Source organism: Solanum stenotomum, chromosome 6 (assembly GCF_019186545.1).
Source record: "Solanum stenotomum isolate F172 chromosome 6, ASM1918654v1, whole genome shotgun sequence".
Classification (NCBI taxonomy): Eukaryota; Viridiplantae; Streptophyta; class Magnoliopsida; order Solanales; family Solanaceae; genus Solanum; species Solanum stenotomum.
The window spans coordinates 48605048-48625645 of record NC_064287.1 but is presented as its reverse complement, the minus strand read 5'-3'; the positions used below and the strand labels follow the sequence as shown (position 1 = coordinate 48625645).

General features: G+C 34.7%; 3 protein-coding genes, 1 long non-coding RNA gene and 1 pseudogene across 4 annotated transcripts in view; all 5 read right to left on the bottom strand.

Moving 5' to 3' along the window:
• Nucleotides 1–2354: 2354 nt before the first annotated feature.
• On the bottom strand, nt 2355–3545 carry LOC125868843 (F-box/kelch-repeat protein At3g23880-like). The gene has a single exon (XM_049549419.1). It carries the CDS (start codon nt 3543–3545, stop codon nt 2355–2357), a length of 1191 nt encoding a protein of 396 aa, XP_049405376.1.
• Nucleotides 3546–9659: 6114 nt separating this feature from the next.
• Nucleotides 9660–10854, bottom strand: LOC125869381 (F-box/kelch-repeat protein At3g23880-like; annotated as a pseudogene).
• A 4305-nt stretch (nt 10855–15159) lies between these two features.
• Nucleotides 15160–17262, bottom strand: LOC125869380 (F-box/kelch-repeat protein At3g23880-like). Its single transcript, XM_049549961.1, has 2 exons — nt 16071–17262; nt 15160–15377 (listed from the first exon to the last, which is right to left on the bottom strand). Exons 1-2 carry the CDS (start codon nt 17260–17262, stop codon nt 15364–15366), a joined length of 1206 nt encoding a protein of 401 aa, XP_049405918.1. The 3' UTR covers nt 15160–15363.
• A 452-nt stretch (nt 17263–17714) lies between these two features.
• On the bottom strand, nt 17715–19453 carry LOC125869379 (uncharacterized). The gene is made up of 2 exons (XR_007446814.1): nt 19407–19453; nt 17715–17983 (listed from the first exon to the last, which is right to left on the bottom strand). It is a non-coding gene; the product is annotated as an uncharacterized LOC125869379 (long non-coding RNA).
• LOC125868841 (F-box/kelch-repeat protein At3g23880-like) overlaps nt 19435–20598 on the bottom strand; it is a 2868-nt gene continuing 1704 nt past the window's right edge. The window contains exon 2 of the mRNA XM_049549418.1: nt 19435–20501. Within this exon, the coding sequence (XP_049405375.1) occupies nt 19435–20501 (1067 nt within the window). The remainder of the gene's footprint in view (nt 20502–20598) is intronic.

Here is a 20598-nt window from a genome sequence, read left to right as displayed (position 1 = left end):
TTTTCTACCCATGGTGGCTAACATGGTTCTATGGGGGCTGTGGGTTCTTTGAACGCTCCCCCAATTCGGTGCTCGATACTACTCCCAAAAATGTACTGGCTCTTATGTTTTTAAAACATATTTATTCCTGCTGATATGAGATAATTACTCAAAAACTAGCCCGAAGGCTCTTTTGGAAACCTCAATTTCCAACCTTGTTTAAATGTAAAGACATTTCTTTAAAACTTCTTTGGGAATACATAGTTCCCTAATAACTTGGAGAAAATGAACTCAAATTTAAACTCTTGACTCTTTACTCTTTACTTGACTTGCAACTTGAGCCTTAGAATGAAGTTAAAACGTTCAATAAAGACTATTGAAAAGCTTGGAGGACTTGCTTAAACTAACTTCTTAACTTCTAAGCTTGACTTCTAATTTCACTTGACTTCTAACTCGACTTGACTTGGAAACTAACTTCACTTGAATTGGAAACTAACTTCACTTGACTTCTAACTTTACTCTCCTTAAATTGGAATTATGAATTCAAGGGTAATGATTTGTGTTTGGAAGGACCCCATGATGTTTAGGAAATAATTTAGGACAGCTAAACTTAAGAAAATTTTGAAATTTAAATTCTGAAAACAGGGGAGATTTTGTTCGCAGAGGGAACACAGCTGCAACGCAGACTTGCTTCAGGCAAGCTGCCCAACTTTTCTCCTTCATGTTGCCAACTCTAAACCCTCTCAACCTCAAAGGTTCTTTTCCCAAACACTTGGGGTAATAAACCCCTCAACATACAGTGGATTCCACTCAAAAACGCAACCAGATCCTGTCCCAAATCAGCAAGAACTTCAACAACACAACCAACAACTTCAACAACCAAAATAAATCTTTTCTTGGAATTAAAAACGAGTTGGTGTGTGGGGGTATGAACCAACCAACACTAAGGATCATAAAATCCCTCAATATACAATAGGTTTCAGTTCAAGAACACAACCAAATCATGTCCCACAACCAACAATAACTTCCACAACACAACTAACAACATCAACAACAACTAACAACTTCAACAACAAATCCAATCTTTTCTCAAATCATAAAATGAGCTTGGTGTGTGGGGGAAAGGATCAAACCACACTAAAGAACTCACATACCTTGATAGGGATCACCCCCGACGAAATTCCACGACGGAAACTTGTTGATCTCCTCTTTCTCCTCTTCTTCTCCTCTTCTTCTTTTCTTCTTCTCTTCTTCACTCTCAAGAACCCTAACTTTCTCTCTTTTAAAATGGAAAAAAAATTATCCACAAACAGCCTAACACAACAATATAACCTCAAAAGAAATGATTTGTGAAAAGACCAAAATGCCCTTAAATTTCCGGACGGACTCCCTGCCAACTTCCCCAACTTTCAAAGGGCATAACTCGCTCATACGAACTCGGAATCGAGTAAACTCAGTGGCGTTGGAAAGATCGTTCCACAAGATTCACAACCATAATTGGAACTACTCCTAACTCATCCTGAGCTAGGAGTTACAACTACTCAAAGTTGGCCAAAAACTAACTGATTTCCACACTTAGCCAAATTTCCAGATTTTTTGAACTTAGCCAAATTTCCAGATTCTGGACTTAGCCCAATTTTCCAGATTCTGAATTCCTTTCATTATTTTCCAAAAATGACTATTTCAAATTTCAAGCTTTTCCACAGTTATTTCAAATTGCCGGATGTTACAATCTACCTCATTATGCTACTACGCTGGGTTTGTTGTTATTGTTGGCTCAATGTGAAGATGGATTATATGGATTTAATTCACTCTTAATTGTAGCTAAAAGTAGTAGCTAGACAACCGAGTGGTATGTCAATACGAGGAAATTAAGTAAGCTCAAATTAAGGAAAATTAATTTTCTTGTCAGATTACACTAGGTAACTTATAGTGATTTTACTTTTAGTATTTTGTGAGGAATGATATCTCGTCTATTCGAAGGTTCTTTTATTTATTAATGAAGAACGAAGGAAAAAAAATCATCTCGTCTATAAATTGCTTTGGATCAAAGTATAGAAACAATAGCTTGTCTTGAATACATGTGCACTTCCTTTTTCCTTTTTTATTGCGTGTCTTTAGCATAGTTGGTGCATATTGTATTTAGTTTTTTAGCAGATAAGTAATTTAGTGTTCAATGATGGAAGGATGTTATATACACACACTCACACGTAATTGGTAAAAGGTGTAATAGAGCACATTAACATATTACAAAATCCAAATCTATTTCCAATAAAAACTTAATAATTCAAACAAATGCTTTTGAATACAAATATTGCACGAATCTTGAAATGCTAACAAGAAAATATGATGTATGGATTCATATATATTTTAAACTAAACAGAACTCTTACAGGATATTGTTAGAGGATTAACAATGCTTTCTCCATAGATTTCTGCAGTATTGCATTCCTTAACAATAGCACTGTGCTTGAATTTTTTAGTTGAACCATCAAATATCATGATTTTTCCGGGAATCAAGAGTAAAATTTCACCCTTATCTGACTGGCGAAGGTACATAGAAAATGTGAAAATGGGTAAATCAAACCTATACAATACAGCATATTGAGGATATTCGATGGTGAACTGTTTCATCCATGATACATTAACTCTGCGATCTTTCAAAATCCAGACATCAGAGGTAGTACCTGGCTTACAAGTATAGAGCACAGAAAGTTCACTTTCCACAACTCCCAGTTTGATATTAAAAACTTCTTCTCCACAAATGGGAAGCTCCAAGCTTCCCCATGTCTCGCCTGCTACATCAAATGAAATGATGTTGCGCACATTGTTATCATGAATACCCGTAGATGCAGCCCAATAAATTTTCCCATTGATAAATTTACCTGAATAATTTAATACAAAGATTCCTTGAAGCTGGTCATGGAGGGTTGTCCAAGAATCAGTTCTCGAACTGTAAATATTGACAACAACCCTCAGGTTGGACAACTCACCATTGCAAGAATTACCACAATGATCAATAAATAGGGCTTTATAATCGTTACGTGAGTCATCGTATCCAAAACCATATTTGGTATAGCGAGAGGTACCCCACGACGACTTAAGTAATTTCTTAGACTTCTTAATGGTGGGGTTCCATATATATGTATCCCTTCTCCGATTAAAAAGACAAATCAGCCCATTGACCGAACCCACAAAGAAAGGTGGTGAACAGGGAGGATCCATGTGAAATAGCTCTTGAGTGAGTTGTTGTTTGTTAAACAGAGGAGGGAGTGAACAAAACCTGATATTTTCAAAGTAGCCTGGAAATAGAACTGTATGATGTTTGTTTAATTTGAGATGGGTATTCACAAAATCGGGGCTAGATATGAGTTGATGCCATGATTTTGACACACACATACATTTCAAGAGAGACTTTGTGGGCAGCCTTAAGAGAATGTCTGTTATGATTTCATTTGGGAGTATCGAATCATAATTTGTAGTGAAAATGAAACGATACCAAGAGAGAAGGAATCTGACTAGAAGGGACTGATAAATCCAATCCCCAAAAGAAAGAAACGAAAACATGGCGGGCGAGCAAGAGAGTGAAAACAGAGCAGAGAGTGAGGGGTGAAGGAGTAGTATTTTTGTTTTTCCAACGGCTCTTGACATATATATATAGACTGCTAAACCTAATTAAAATATGATGGAGTACTAAATATATTTAGAATAAATTTAAATGTGATCTAATATATGTTATATATATTTAGAATAATTTTAAATGTGATCTAATATCTGTTATATATATATTTAGAACAATTTTAAATGTGGTCTAGCTAGTATCTATTATATATATTTAGAATAATTTTAAATGTGATCTAATATCTATTATATATATGATAAGAACAATTTTAAATGTGATCTAGCTAATATCTATTATATATATTTAGAATAATTTTAAATGTGATCTAATATCTGTTATATATATTTAGAATAATTTTAAATGTGATCTAATATATGTTATATATATTTAGAATAATTTTAAATGTGATCTAATATATGTTATATATATTTAGAATAATTTTAAATGTGATCTAATATCTGTTATATATATATTTAGAACAATTTTAAATGTGATCTAGCTAGTGTATATTATATATATTTAGAATAATTTTAAATGTGATCTAATATCTTATATATATATATATATATATATTTTAAATGTGGTCTAGCTAATATCTATTATATATATTTAGATTAATTTTAAATGTGATCTAATATCTATCATATATATATTTAGAACAATTTTAAATGTGATCTAGCTAGTATCTATTATTTATATTTAGAATAATTGTAAATGTGATCTAGTGTCTATTATATATATTTAGAATACTTTTAAATGTGATCTAGCTAGTATCTATAGAGAATGGAACAAATTGGTGGATCGTTTACTAATAATGTTGTTCATTTTGCAGGTACAAATACAATTATAGAAACATACAATCAGGTTCAAGAATTACCACTTCATGCTCAAGCTATTCTTCAATTGAAAAAATGCAAAATCCCCAATTTGCACATTAAGAAAGTACAGAATAAGGGTTTTTGTCACGCCCCGAGCCTACACCCCGGACATGGCTGGCACTCGAAGACCATTGTTGGCCCCAAGCGAGCCCTTGGCCTGGCTTACTTAACTCAGCGGAAGACAATATTCATATCTATAATGATCAATGAACTTAACTGAACTGAATAATAAAATAATTGAGAATGTTTAAAGGTTAAACATTTAACTTGGCCAAAATTGGCAACCCAAGTCTTAACAATAAGATATGATAATGAAAGACTAAAGGACTAACATCTGACTGTCTATAAAGCCTCTAGAAACAACTGAGATGGATGTTGGGACAAGCCCACAACATCATAATGAACTAAACTAGAAAATAATGAAATGGATCCTCCGGAATGCAAGGAGGCTTACCAACAGACTATGAACTGCTCACTAGATCAACAATGCGCCGAAATGCCGATCCTAGTTACATGTGTCTGCATCATAATACGATGAAGGTCAACTGGCATCAGTACATTGAATGTACGAATATGCGAGTTGGAATGCTAAAACAACATAGGCTTGAAAAAGATTCGAAAAGAAACACTTACCTTGGCTCTTCTCAACTCATGCATACTTAACTAAACTCATTTCAATATAAAGCAGTTTAAATACATGTGCAATATAAAGAAAAGTTATTTAAAACATGGTTTTCAACTTTGTGTATTTATAAATACAATAATAACTCTATATGTATGCAAAGATACAATATGAACTCTGAGATGTATGTAAAAATACAAAATAAACTGATGTATATAAAATACAATAACTTCTACGGGAGTTTCTCTAACTAACAACCATCACATAAGAGCTATAGTGATGATACAGCGATCTTCCTCAAGCTGCCAGCACATCCTATACCCGGCCAAAGGTATAGGACCTGAACTACTAAGTGGATCCACTAGTCTATGTGAAAAGGATTCATCTAAAAAGTATGACCCTTTTTTACCCATGGTGGCTGCATGGTTTTATGGAGACGTGAGTTATCTGAACTCATGCTCGCCCCCAATTCGGTGCTCAATACTACTCCCAAAATATACTAGCTCTTATATTTTAAAAACATATTTCTTCTGTAATTTGAGATTAATGCTCAAAAACTTAGCTCAAAGGCTATCTTGGAAATCAAAGTTTCCCCTCTTGCTTCATTTAGAAAGCGATTACTCTTTTCTGAAAACTAGCCTAAAGGCTCTTTGGAAATCTCAGTTTTCATTCTTATTTAAATGTGAAAACATTTTAAATCTATTTGGGAATACTTAGTCCCCATATACTTTTGAAGAAATGAACTTCAACTTTACACTTTACTGAACTCAAAACCTAAGTCTTAAAACAAGGTTAAAACGTTTGCAAAAGACTTTTGGAAAACTTTATGAACTTCTCTTGACTTCTCATGACTTTGATTCTTAACTTCTCTTGACTTGACACTTAACTGATCATTGAATTGAATTATGGATTCAAGGATTAAGATTTGTGATTGGAAAGATCTCATGATGTTTAGAAGTGATTCTGGATAGCTAAACATGAGAAAAGACCGAAAATTAATATTTGAGGGTGGGTCCTCGACGCGGAGATATATTTAATTTTTGGTTTTGAAAATGACTTTTGAGGCAGAATGGTCCATGACCGCTCCACGACGCGAAATGAATTTTCCCAAATCTAGGAGGTAGCGCTGCGACGCGGAGGTAGTGCCAAATTTTGACCGACCGACGAAATTTGTTCTTCGTTTTTCAGCTCTAAACCCTCTAAACTCTGTGGGTTCTTTTACCCAACACTTAGAATCGATCAAATGTTCAAAGTACATCAGATTTTACTCAAAATCGAACCTAAAATCACATATTAGGATCAAACAACTCTCAACGAATTCAATGAAACAAGAATCTAATGAAACTTCAACAAACCCATTCAAGAACCCAATTTCTAAGCTTTCAAGATCTTAAATTCGCTGAAATAAATCATGATTGGCGCGTGGGCGAATAACCCAACGCTATGTGATCTCGCATACCTTGTAGGGATCACCTCCGACGAAATCCACAAGTTAATCTCGACGAATCTTGCACGAATCTTGAGCGTTCTTGCTTTCCCTTCTCCTTTCTCTTTTCTCCAAGCCCTAGCGTGAAATTCACTTTTCTAAAACTGACTCAAATCTGACTTGACCCATATTAAACTTCTAAAATCGGATTAAAATAATAGGGCAGTGAAAGGACTAAAATACCCCTTAAAAATCCGGATTGGACATTTCTTTAATCCAACAGCCCAACTTCCAAAGGGGATAACTTACTCATACGGACTCGGAATCGCGCAAAATTGGCGGAGTTAGAAAGATCATTCCAAGAGCTTTCCAACCATATCTGAAATTACATCTAACTCATCCTGATCTAGGAGTTATGGTTGTTTTAATTTGACTAAAAACTCACTTTAACTTAACTTACAATTTTCCAGATTTCCTTATACTTTCCAAAAATAACTATTTCCAGATTTTAAACTTCCTTCTAGTTCTTTCTAGTTGCGAGATGTTACAATTTTACTATACATACAAACACCTCAAGACGAAACTAAGAAGATATATACCAACAGAAACAAGAACATTTACAAGGAATTTAAGTTAGCTAAACATTGAGAGATGTTTCAGTTCATACATGTTCCTCTGAGACTGTATTATCTGTATACAGTGGTATTAGTTCCTTTGGAACTCATTTCGTACACAATGGACGAGTATGGGCGATGATACTGATATTGTCGTGACTATTTCTCAGATGGTTCTGGTCATTTTCTCGATCTATTTTTGCCTTCTCAATCTTTGAGCCGAAGAAGTCTTCTATGAGATTGATTCCATGACATTTGTGAGAGTTTTAAATGTCTACATGGAAGTCACTCAAGCTCAAGGAGATTAATGAATCTTAGACGAGAAAGAGGCCATGGAAGGGCATGGAAGCTTTTGGCAAGCTGAGTTGATGAAGATTGGATAGTCACATTCGGGTCTTAGATTTTGTATAGTTCTTTCTCCTTCTTTCTTTTTCTTTGTTTCCTTTTTCATTTTGCACTCAAGTCACTTTTGGGCTCGTGTAGGTTGTTTTCATTGTTTTATTTTATAATAAATGAGTTGCGGCCCGATTTGAACCAATTTTTTTTATGATTTCACAAAGGGTAATAGTGAAAAATACAGGGGATCGAGAGTCAAATCTCATCTTGTCTATGCCTCGATGAGCAGATAATATCAAAGTAATCATAATAATATTTTGTGTGGAAAATAAGGGAAAATGCATAAGTANACACAAACGAGCCAGATGCGAATTCACATGACTTTGTCACTTTATTATTTTCCAGGGATAATGCATAAGTACCCCCCAGGCTATGCCCCAAATCCATGAGACACACCTAACCTTTACTAAGGTCCTATTACCCCCTGAACTTATTTTATATATAATTTTCTACCCCTTTTCGGCCTACGTGGCACTATCTTGTGGGCCCAGCGCTTGTTGATAACTTTTTCAAGGATAGTGCCACGTAGGCCGAAAAGGGGTAGAAAATTATATATAAAATAAGTTCAGGGGGTAATAGGACCTTAGTAAAGGTTAGGTGTGTCTCAGGGATTTGGGGCATAGCCTGGGGGGTACTTATGCATTATCCCTGGAAAATAATAAAGTGGCAAAGTCATGTGAATTCGCATCTGGCTCGTTTGTGTTCATAGCAACACGGTTAATGGAACAGTTGTCATACTAGTGACTTGGGTAATTATAAAAATGTACATAGTGTGAGGTCCATCCCATGTTCTTTATTAGTCAATTTTTGCTACTCAATTGCTACAAGTAATTGTTAAAAAGGAATAGTGATAAGAGTTGAAAATAAAAGATTTGGTTGTTGGCAAATTGGTAAGATTTGCAACCCTTTGGACTTTGCTACATTTGCCTATGTCATTAGTGACATAGACATGGTTTTCTCCTTCAATAAATAGAGCATTCTTGCTCATTTGTAGAACACACCAAGTTAGAGAGAAAAAATATATTTTGAGAGCAAAGTGAGGTATTCCATAGACTATATAAGAAAAATAGTCTATGAAGAAAAATAGAGTGTCAGCGATATTTTAGTAAGGTGGAAATCAAAAGAGTGTTATTCCTTTTGAGTGTGTAGTAGTCAATTTGAGTATTGTATTCACGACTACACAGTGTAAAAATTCCTTGCTATAGTGATATCAGTTGCTCCTCTTGGCCTGTGGTTTTTTCTCTTAATTAGAAGGGTTTCCACATAAAATTCTTGGTCTCATTATTTTCCCATTTTATTTCCATTATTTTGACCATATATATTTTTGTGTTAGTTTGCATTTTCCAACACATAAAAGAACTGAGTTTCATCAGCAGGCATTCCCTTGAGAAGCTTGCCTCAAAGTCGAGGACTTCCCAATTGGAGATACCACATTTATGTTACACTAAAAATTGTCATGTGGAATTGTAAGTCGTAAAAATAGTCTTTCTATCTCCACGAGATAGGAATAAGTTTGAGTACACTTTGTTCTCCTCATACCTCGTTTTGGTACTACACTGGGTTTGTTGTTATTGTCTGCTCAATGCGAAGATGGATTATATAGATGTAACTCACTCTTAATTGTAGCTGAAAATAGTAGCTAGGCAACCAAGTGGTATGTCAATAAGAAGAAAGTACACTCAAATTAAGAAATACTATATTAATTTTCTTGTCGGATTACACTAGGAAACTTATAGTAATTTTACTTTTAGTATTTGGTGAGGAATGATATCTTGTCTATAAATTGCTTTGGATCAAAGTATAGAAATAATATCTTGTCTTGAATACATGTGCACTTCCTTTTTCATTTTTTATAGTGCCTTTTTAGCATAGTTGGTGCATATTGTATTTAGTTTTTTAGCAGATGAGTAATTTAGTGTTCAATGATGCTACATACATGGAAGGATGTTATATACACACACTCACATGAAATTGATAAAAGGTGTAATAGACCAAATCAACTTATTACAAAATCCAAATCTATTTCCAATAAAAACTTAATAATTCAAATAAGTACATTGCTCCAAGACTACGTGCAACGCACAACAAGAAAATATGATGTATGGATTCATATATTTTTTAAACTAAGCAGAACTCTTACAGGATATTGTTAGAGGATTAACAATGCTTTCTCCATAGATTTTTGCAGTATTGCATTCCTTAACAATAGCAGTGTTCTTGAATTTTTTAGTTGAACCATCAAATATCATGATTTGTCCGAGAATCGAGAGTAAAATGTCATCGTTATCTGACTGGCGAAGGTATATAGAAAATGTGAAAATGGGTGAATCAAACCCATACAATATAACATATTAAGGATATTTGATGGTGAACCTTTTCATCCGTGATACATTAACTCTACAATCTTTCAAAATCCAGACATCAGAGGTAGTACCTGGCTTACAAGTATAGAGCACAAAATTAAAGTTCACTTTCCACAACTCCCAGTTTGATATTAAAAACTTCTTCTCCACAAATGGGAAGCTCCAAGCTTCCCCATGTCTCGCCTGCTACATCAAATGAAATGATGTTGCGCACATTGTTATCATGAATACCCGTAGATGCAGCCCAATAAATTTTCCCATTGATAAATTTACCTGAATAATTTAATACAAAGATTCCTTGAAGCTGGTCATGGAGGGTTGTCCAAGAATCAGTTCTCGAACTGTAAATATTGACAACAACCCTCAGGTTGGACAACTCACCATTGCAAGAATTACCACAATGATCAATAAATAGGGCTTTATAATCGTTACGTGAGTCATCGTATCCAAAACCATATTTGGTATAGCGAGAGGTACCCCACGACGACTTAAGTAATTTCTTAGACTTCTTAATGGTGGGGTTCCATATATATGTATCCCTTCTCCGATTAAAAAGACAAATCAGCCCATTGACCGAACCCACAAAGAAAGGTGGTGAACAGGGAGGATCCATGTGAAATAGCTCTTGAGTGAGTTGTTGTTTGTTAAACAGAGGAGGGAGTGAACAAAACCTGATATTTTCAAAGTAGCCTGGAAATAGAACTGTATGATGTTTGTTTAATTTGAGATGGGTATTCACAAAATCGGGGCTAGATATGAGTTGATGCCATGATTTTGACACACACATACATTTCAAGAGAGACTTTGTGGGCAGCCTTAAGAGAATGTCTGTTATGATTTCATTTGGGAGTATCGAATCATAATTTGTAGTGAAAATGAAACGATACCAAGAGAGAAGGAATCTGACTAGAAGGGACTGATAAATCCAATCCCCAAAAGAAAGAAACGAAAACATGGCGGGCGAGCAAGAGAGTGAAAACAGAGCAGAGAGTGAGGGGTGAAGGAGTAGTATTTTTGTTTTTCCAACGGCTCTTGACATATATATATAGACTGCTAAACCTAATTAAAATATGATGGAGTACTAAATATATTTAGAATAAATTTAAATGTGATCTAATATATGTTATATATATTTAGAATAATTTTAAATGTGATCTAATATCTGTTATATATATATTTAGAACAATTTTAAATGTGGTCTAGCTAGTATCTATTATATATATTTAGAATAATTTTAAATGTGATCTAATATCTATTATATATANGTAGTAGTTGTAATCCCCTATATTAAAATAAGGGGATATATGTAATTTAGCTCTTATTTCAAAATAAAAGAAATAAACTGATTGGTTGTTGTTTTGGCCAAAAAGGTTTAGAAAATTAAAAAAAATATATGCAAACCACATAGTATAATTTACAAAATACATTATATCCCTACTCTTTCATAAATTACAGATATCTCTTTATTTTAGTACCTTTCGGATACATAATTGTGAGGGAGAATACATTAATTTAGACACATCTGTTATCAGTTTATTGCGCCAAATAAGGGACTAAAAACAGAAAATCTAATTGAATCTCACAAATCAAGCGTACGTTTCTTTCTTCTAACAATCAGCCATTCACAAAACGTTAACAGAACTAGAAAATTAAAATTTTCAAATTGTCAAATTGTGTCTCGCTGTTCTTCGAAAAAACTGCAAAAGCTTGATTCGAAAAAAATTGCAGCGCAATTTTGTGAAGATTCATAATGAATATTCGATTTTGTTAAGGCATTCAGGAAGTGATGTTAGATACGAGCGATACAGAAGTGATTGGATAGTGGTTGGGAAAAATATTTCATTCGTGAATCTTATTTTAACAATTGCAGCTGAATTGGATATTATTGAATTGAAAAAAAAAACATCGAGATCAGATACGTTGTAGAAGGTAATTCGTCTTCATTGTGTATTAGGAATGATATGGAGTGAAGTTGAACATAGAAGTGAAGAAACATGAGGTAGGATTCAGTATGTATCCACTATGCACTGATACATGGATAAAAGTGATGAAGAGATACAAAACTTCGATGCAACCACAGGTGCAATTGTGTGTGTTGAAGGTGGAAAAAGGAACGCAAAGGCTCTAAGCATTATTGTTGAATCGAATATTGGTAATTCCTATTACATACCAGAAATGGTGTAGAAAATTGGGAAAATGCATAAGTACCCCCTCCCCCCAGCCTATGCCCAAAATCCCTGAGACACACCTAACATTTACTAAGGTCCTATTACCCCCCTGAACTTATTTTTTTAATTAATTTTCTAACCCTTTTCGGTCTACGTGGCACTATCCTTGAAAAAATTGTCAACACGCGTTGGGCCCACAAGATAGTGCCACGTAGGCCGAAAAGGGGTAGAAAATTATATATAAAATAAGTTCTAGGGGGTAATAGGACCTTAGTAAAGGTTAGGTGTGTCTCAGGGATTTTGGGCATAGGCTGGGGGGATACTTATGCATTTTCCCTAGAAAATTATATATCATATATAAATAGTACTGATATGGAAGTGAAACAATTGTACAAGAACAAGGCAACTTTAGTGGCCGTAATGACAAAATACAAAATAAAGCATATCTTCAATTTTAGAGTTTGAAAATCTGATAACAAAAGGTATGTGATGCACAGATCTGATAACGTTCTTCATTTGTATAATTTGTTTGTTAATACTTGATCATGATACACATATAATGTGTTATGTGCATTGTATGTGTTAGGTTATTATATTTGTGTATCCTTGAGTGAATAGAATAAAGTATCATGTTCATTTTGAGTTACTTTTGTTTATTAATGTATCAATTAAGAAGGATATGTGAAATGTGGTATGTGTATTTTGTATCTGAACATGATAAATTGTGTCCTCATTAATCTGTGTGATACATTAATATGTGTGCACAATACTATTGAACTAAAAGTATTTGTAATAATGTATCTTGTACTTTTTTTGTTCTTATTTTATGGATTGATACATTAAACATGATCAAATAATAAATGTGCATGGTATAATTGATCTTAGATGATACATGTACTTCCTATGTCAATTTTGTCTTCTTAGAACTTTGATTTGCCATTATTGTCGGGTCATGCAACCTTTTAGATCTCAGTTCTGTCCAGTTAGGATCTTCTGAATCAAATATTCGATTATTGTTAGGTACTATTTGGATAATCCCAAAACTAAAAGATGGAGGATCCATAATGCGAGAGCCAAAGCGATGAAAACACACAAAAAAAAACGAAAGCAAAATGCAGAAGATGAGACTACTTGTTTTGAACTTGCAGATGGTTGAATAGAGATAGAAATCGTTTGAAATTCAAATAGATTTGAATTTGATAATGGGGAGTGATTGAAGGCGAGATTTTAGGAATGGAAAATGTGGATTTGGATTCTTGAACAATAACGTATCTGACAAAGTTAATTTGGGGGAAAAGTAGGGAATTTTGTATTTTTATTAAAGAGTATGGAAATAATGAGAATATGTAAATTAATGTTGTGTATTTCAATAATTTTTCCGGAAAAAAAAAACAAATAGGTTAAAATCCCAAACAGAAACAGCAACAACGCTGCAACTAAGAAAGAAAAAGAAAAGGGTGAATTTGAGAGAGGGAAACGCAACGGCTAACCAGCGGCATTAGTTTGGACAATAAGGTGTAATTTGGAGACAAAGGTAGATGAATAAGTTACGTAAATTGGCTGAAGTTGGGAGATTAAGCATCAGATTACCCTTGACCTGAATAATTAGAATATAGCAGGTTGATGGACAATCAGGAAGTCCAAATGGGTTGGAAATATTTGCCTTACTCTATGAATTAGACGTAATGAGGAAACTAACTCGAGATTGATATGAATGTGATTATAGATTGACCAAAGGAATTCATACGAGTAATCGAGTGGCACGCTTGGTAATTCGACAGGAGTACTGTGAGTAATCTTACCACAATTTGTATTTCACAAATTTCATGATTTTTACTTGGTTTATAAAGTAAATGTGTTACCGACTGTTTTGAACTTGCATGTGGGACAAGTCTTTTACTTATACTGAAAAGATTATTTGAGATGATCTCATTTTTTAAGATATGATTACCGTTATTGGAAGGGTTTTACACTTATTATTTAAGAAATGGTATTTTGACATGTGATTGTTATACATTGAAATAATATGATTTGATAAGACTTAAATATTCTATTCGGTTTTGAAATGCTTTTACGGATTACAAGAAAAGTATAAATGGGAGTAGACCTTGATGAACCCCGTAGCTAACGGCGGATTCGTTAGAACTGGTGCACCTTGTAGTTATAGATTACCGATAAAGCCCTTGCTAGTGAAAAGGTAGAACTAGCATACCGTTACCGATATTCCTCGAGTAGGGATCTACCGATATGAATACTTAACTCATTTATGAGGAGTTCACCATTATTGCTTACTTCTTAAAGAGAAGGTCACACTAATTACATGATTCATCCTTGGAAACCTCCCAGCTATAAGATTTGCTATGGAAATGTTTTAGAGTTTATTTCTGAAAGTTCACACTGATTTTGTTTACATGAGACAAATAAGATTGAATATTGTTACCGCTTCTGAAAGGGAACTGATTTCATCATTTGATTATTATACTAGCATGTTTTCTGATTTGTCCCTCATTAAAATGGTTGTGGTTAAGTATTATTACTCACTGATCTAGCGTCTCACTCCTCGCTAATTATTTTTACAGAGAATTCAGGTGGTATTGAAGAGGATTTCATTAACTAGAGAGTGTGATTTGGTAGCATCTGGTGAGCCCTTCATTGCTTCGCGTGGCAAGAGAACTATTGATTTGGTATGGGTTTTTTTAACTCTTAGAGTCGCTCCATTTGTCAATCTTTTATTTGAGTCATGATTATTCCTTCGTATTGTAGTCAAGTGACTAGTTTTGAACTTTTTTTTCGTATTTAGAGATGAAATTGGTATTATTGCACAATTAGATCATCAATGGATATTATGTTTTGGTTTATAGTTGTTACTATTTGTGTGGTGGATTTCTGAGATAGGGAAAATTCAGGATAGGCCTAAAAACAAAGAAAACTCTGCCCGATTTTCTTTAGATTTATGTTAAGGCTTGCTTTGGGATTCTTTCCCCTTAGTGCCGGTCACGGACTTAATTTGGGTCGTGACAGTATTACAATGGGATTGAGAAGTATCGCCTAAATTCTTTGATCCAGAGCATTTCCATAATTGCTAAGTTTAATTGATACAGATAATAATACTCTTTCACCCCGAAAAGTAGGGAACAATCCACAAGTCGAAATCAGTTATATGAACCTGCGATATCCATTATACAAGACAGAACTACAAATTTGATACTAAAGATAACAGACACGATGGAGAAAGAAAACAGATCATAATAAGTCTTCTATCCATGCAGTTGGCAAGTACTGATGAGTGTTCAACATTAGCTTCCACTTCCTGAAATACAATAGAACAAAACAAGTTAAGGTTGCATCTCTCAAAATTTTCGTAAAAAACTACCAAAATAGCCACCTAGTTTAAGCAAAAGCAACAACATGGATGCGAGTGAATCATCATTTCTCATTGAAGCTCTAAGCATATCATTAGTGAAAAATCGATAGGATATGACCATATTTCCTCTTCTTCAATGGCCATTCTCAAATCCACTTTTCATCCCACCATCTTCTACGAGTCTATTGACGGTAATAATAAAGAAGAGCAAAGATACAGGGTCCCTTTGCTTTATCGCCTTTGAATTGACAGACTCTCTTCCAATAAGAACTTTTTGTTTCATGAACTATGATCATGTTATGCTAAAAGTAGGAAGGCCTTAACTATAAAGTTAGTTTACCATTTCAGCAGTAAAAGAAAATCTAATTAAACAGTAATAATTTAATTACATATAGGGTGAATTAGAACTTCAGCAGCAGTACTTTAATGCTTTACATTCAATTCACCAAAAATGAGTCCACCATGTATATTGTTAAAGATTTATTGCTTTAGAACACAAACACTATAATAGAGGACTACGCGCAATACACGTGTCCAGGAACTAGTATAATATAAGGAGAAATATGATGTTTTGTCCTATATTTAATAGAAAAAGAAGTGCAAAAAGAGCATATCAGCTAAACTAAGCAGAATTCTTACCGGATATCATTAGGGGATTAACAATGCTTTCTGCGTAGGTTTCTGCAGGATTGCATCCCTCAACATCAGCAGTGTGCTCTAGTCTTTTAGTTGAACCATCAAATATCATGATTAATCCCGGGAGCGAAAGTAAAATGTCACCCTTTTCTGACTGGCTAAGGTGTATAGAAAATGTGAAAATGAGTGCAGAAAACATAACTAGCACAGTATTTTGAGGATATTCGATGGTGAACAGTTTCATCCATGATACACTGCAATCTTTCCAAATCCAGACATCAGAAGTCGCAGTACCTAGATAACATGTATACATCACAGAAAGGTCACTTCCCACAACTCCGAGTTTGAATTTGAATTTAGAATTAACTTCTCCACAACTGGGAAGTTCCAAGCATCCCCGTGTCTCTTCTGCTACATCAAAAGAAATGATGTTGTACACATCGTAATTACCAATACGAGTAGATGCAGCCCAATAAATCTTCCCGTTAACAAATTTACCCGAATGATTTAGTAGAAAGACGCCCTGAAGCTCGTCATGGAGTATTGTCCACGAATCAGTCCTCAAACTGTAAATGCTGATCACAGTCTTCATTTTGGACACATCATCATTGTAAGAATTACGATAATAATCCACAAATACAGCTTTATAATCGTCACTAGACTCATCGTATCCAAAACCATATTTGTTATAGAAAGAGGTGCCCAATTTGGGATAAAGTACTTTCTTTGACTTTTTAATGGTGGGATTCCATATATATGTCTCCCTCGCATAATTGCACAGACAAACCAACCCATTAACAGAACCGACAAAGAAAACTTTTAAATTGGGAGAATCGATGAGAAGTAGCTCCTGATCGATTTGTTGTTTGTTAAAGAGGGGAGTGAGAGAACAAAACTTGTATTTTCCATTGATACCTGGAAACAGTACTAGTTGATCTGTTTTTAATTTGAGATGTATCTTCACGAAATCAGGGCTAGATATTAGTTGATACCACGATTTAGAAACGGACTTACATTTCAAGAGAGACTTCAGGGGCAGCCGTAAGAGAATGTCTGTGAGGATTTCATTCGGGATTATGATCTCAGTTGTTGTAGAAAGTGGAGTGAAAACGAAATCATACCCTGAAATGAATTTGAGCAGAACGGTGTGAATTACCTGATGAATCCAATCGCGAAAAGTAAGAAACGAAAACATGGTTGGATGTGTTTCTTGTGAAGTGAAGCAGAGCAGTGAATTGTTGAAGCAGAGCAGAAGTGTCTTTGACATACAAAAAAAATACATGATAAGTAATTTGTTACACATATTTTCTTTGTGCGAATTAATGTAGTTTGACAATAACTTTTGTTTTTTTAATACTGTATTTAGTATGAATATTAATTATACTCTCTGTTTTTAATACTAAAATTGACCAATATTTTGTTCTGATTTCTTTTGAACTATTCTCAAAAATGAACTCTTTTGAACTCTGTGAGATATTTATACAAAATCCTCTCATGCTGTGAGACTCAATATAATCATGGCTTTAACTAATTTCATAATGCACCTTTAAGAGGTCGATCCAATCGCAAGATCAATACTGATGGATGTTCTCGTGGTAATATGGGAGTTAGCGGAGCAGGGGGGGGTCATCAGAAACCACAGGGGCATAAAAAATAACAAATTTGACAGAAACCATGGCGTTAATTCATAGAGCAAGCAAAACAGAATTTGTGTACAAAAGTAGAACTACAAGTCTGATACTAACAGATACCATGGATAAAGCAAAAGAGAACATTGTTCAACATCAGCAAGCAAGAAGCATCCGTAATGTATCATAATAAACATCAAAAACAGATATGTCGAGGCTTCATAGTTTAGATCCATGCACTCAGCAGACAGCAGGTACGGATTAGTGTTCAACATTATCTTCCGCTTCCTGAAATTCAATAGTACAAAACAAGCTAAGGTTGCATCGCACAAAATTTTCAAATGACTAGAAAAAACATGACAAAAATATCCACCTAGTTTAAGCAAAAGCAACAGCATAGACATAAGCATATCATTTCTGAATGTAAAGGGATGGTTCAATCAACTGATTAGCAATGACATCTAAGCAGCACTATGTTGAAACTTCAAACCTACTGCAACTCTAACTCACCACAATTTTCATATATACATATCGGTTCTGTTCTTTTTTTTTTTGGTATATGCACAGAATTTAATCCTCTGGATGCCTTCTGATAAAAGCAAACTTGAACGAAAAAAGTATATCAGGAATAATTCGCCAAGACGTTGTCAAGAGTGTTCATATATAGTTGGTTTTAAGGCTCAATCTACACCAAAGGTATAAAAGAAGGAAACTCTTCGAGATCAGAAAAGAAAATGAAAACAGAACTTTTCATACTTCAAGGTAGACCATCACACCACATCCTTCTGAAAGCACGTCCTATTATCCCTTACCAACAATTTAACCGATAAAATAAAACTTGCTCATATAAATTACAACACAAAAGGAGTGAGGAAACTTAACGAAATGGAAGGAAAACTATGGGAGATCGAGGTTCAAATCTCTTCTCGTCTAAGCCTTGATGAGCATAGTAAACCAATACCTCATTTTGACTAAATCAGGTATTGGTTTGTAGACTTCCTTGAAAACAAAGTTAAACATAATTTAACCAAACAATAAAACACATACCTCATTTAACTAATGCCTGTTTTTTCATAGCTTTCCTTTACTTTAGTATATAACACAGCCCTAAACACCATGAAACCTTAATATTCCACACCTTACAAGATCACAAACAACCAACACAAATCTTTCCTAGGCCTGTCATAGCAAAACCAAGTTGGTACAAATTTCTTGAAATGAAACCAAAAATACAAGGTTCAAAATTGGACTAGTCAACGTGCACAGAACACCTATTGAAGTCAAAGACCTACACAACGTAAAAGGCAGAGCTAGTCAACGTTCATTTACGTTGTGTCTACAAAACTGTTATGTGGAAAGACTTATTCCTAGAGTGGATCGATGATAACGTGCCTCGGAAATCATCAGTGTCCTGAAATTCCCAGAGTGTATTTCTCTCCCGGACTCCCCTCTGATATTGCAGACTTTATTTCCAAGAACACTGGTCAAGATAATATATTGAAAAACAATATATTACCACCTAATAACTTTTTGTTTCATGAATTATGATATAACAAAGAAGAGAAACACTTACAAGCTATACGTGCAACTATGATGTATGGATTCGTATATATTCAATGCTTTGTCACCTTATCAGGAAAAAACATATCCTATATTTGACAAAAATAGAAGTACAAACGAGCATACCAGCTAAAGTAAGCAGAAATCTTACAAGTTATCAGCTAAATGATTGTGAGGTTTCATGGATATGAGTTATGACGTCCCTGGCCAGATATCGTTAGGGGATTAACAAGGCTTTCTACATAGATTTCTGTAGCGTCGTATCCCTCAACAGCAACAGTGCGCTTCAGTTGTCTGGCTGAACAATCATATATCATGATGGCTGATCGAAGAAAAAGAAAAAATTCACCATTATTTAGCTGCGGAAATTGTATAGAGAATGTTCTATTGGGTGGACAAGGCATATATAGCCAAGCATATCGGACACAATTGATGGTGAACAATTTTGTCCAAGATACATTAACTCCGCAATGCTTCATAATCCACACATCAGAGGTAGTAATATCTCGACGACGACAAGCACAAATCAGAGAAAGATCACTTCCAACAACTCCCATCATGTAATTAGGACCGAGTTTTCCACAATTGGGAAGCTCCAACGTTCCCCATGTCTCATCGGCCAAATCAAGAGAAGTGATGCACAAATTGCGATCACCATTCCCGGTGCCAATAGTTGAATTCCAACAAAGCTTCCCATTGACAAATTTACCCAAAAAATTTAGCAGAAATGTATCCTGAAGCTGGTCATGGAGTGTTCTCCAAGAATCATTCCTCAAACTGTAAATCTTGACCACAGTCCTCAGACTCGGAGTGTTCCCACTGACATAGTAAAAATGAACAAATACAACTTTATAATCGTCATGTAACTCATCGTATCCAAACCCCCTTCGACAATCTAAGTAGCCCGTAGCTTCTAACTTAGATAATTCCCTTGACTTGCTAATTGTTGGGTTCCATGGAAATTTTTTGTCATCTTGATAGCACAGACAAATCAATCCATTGGCAGAACCCACAATCTCAGCAGAAATAAAAGGGATATCAACGGGAGAATCCACATCAAATAGCTCAACCAGTTGTTCATTGTAAAACACAGGAGGAACAGAACAAGACTTGAAATTTCTGTTGCTGCCTGAAAATATAACCCTATGAGTATGATTAGCAGTTAACTTGAGATGGATGTTGACAAAATTAGGGCTTGAAGTTAGTTGATGCCATGATTTACTACCCCTTTTCAGCTTACGTGGCACTATTCTTCAAAAAATTGTCAACACGCGCTGGGCCCACAAGATAGTGCCACATAGGCCGAAAAGGGGTAGAAAATTATATATAATATAAATTTGGGG

Coding starts and splice junctions, on each gene's coding strand:
- LOC125868843 (XM_049549419.1), bottom strand. CDS start 3,545: ATGTTTTCGTTTCTTTCTTTTGGGGATTGGATTTATCAGTCCCTTCTA.
- LOC125869380 (XM_049549961.1), bottom strand. CDS start 17,262: ATGTTTTCGTTTCTTACTTTTCGCGATTGGATTCATCAGGTAATTCAC.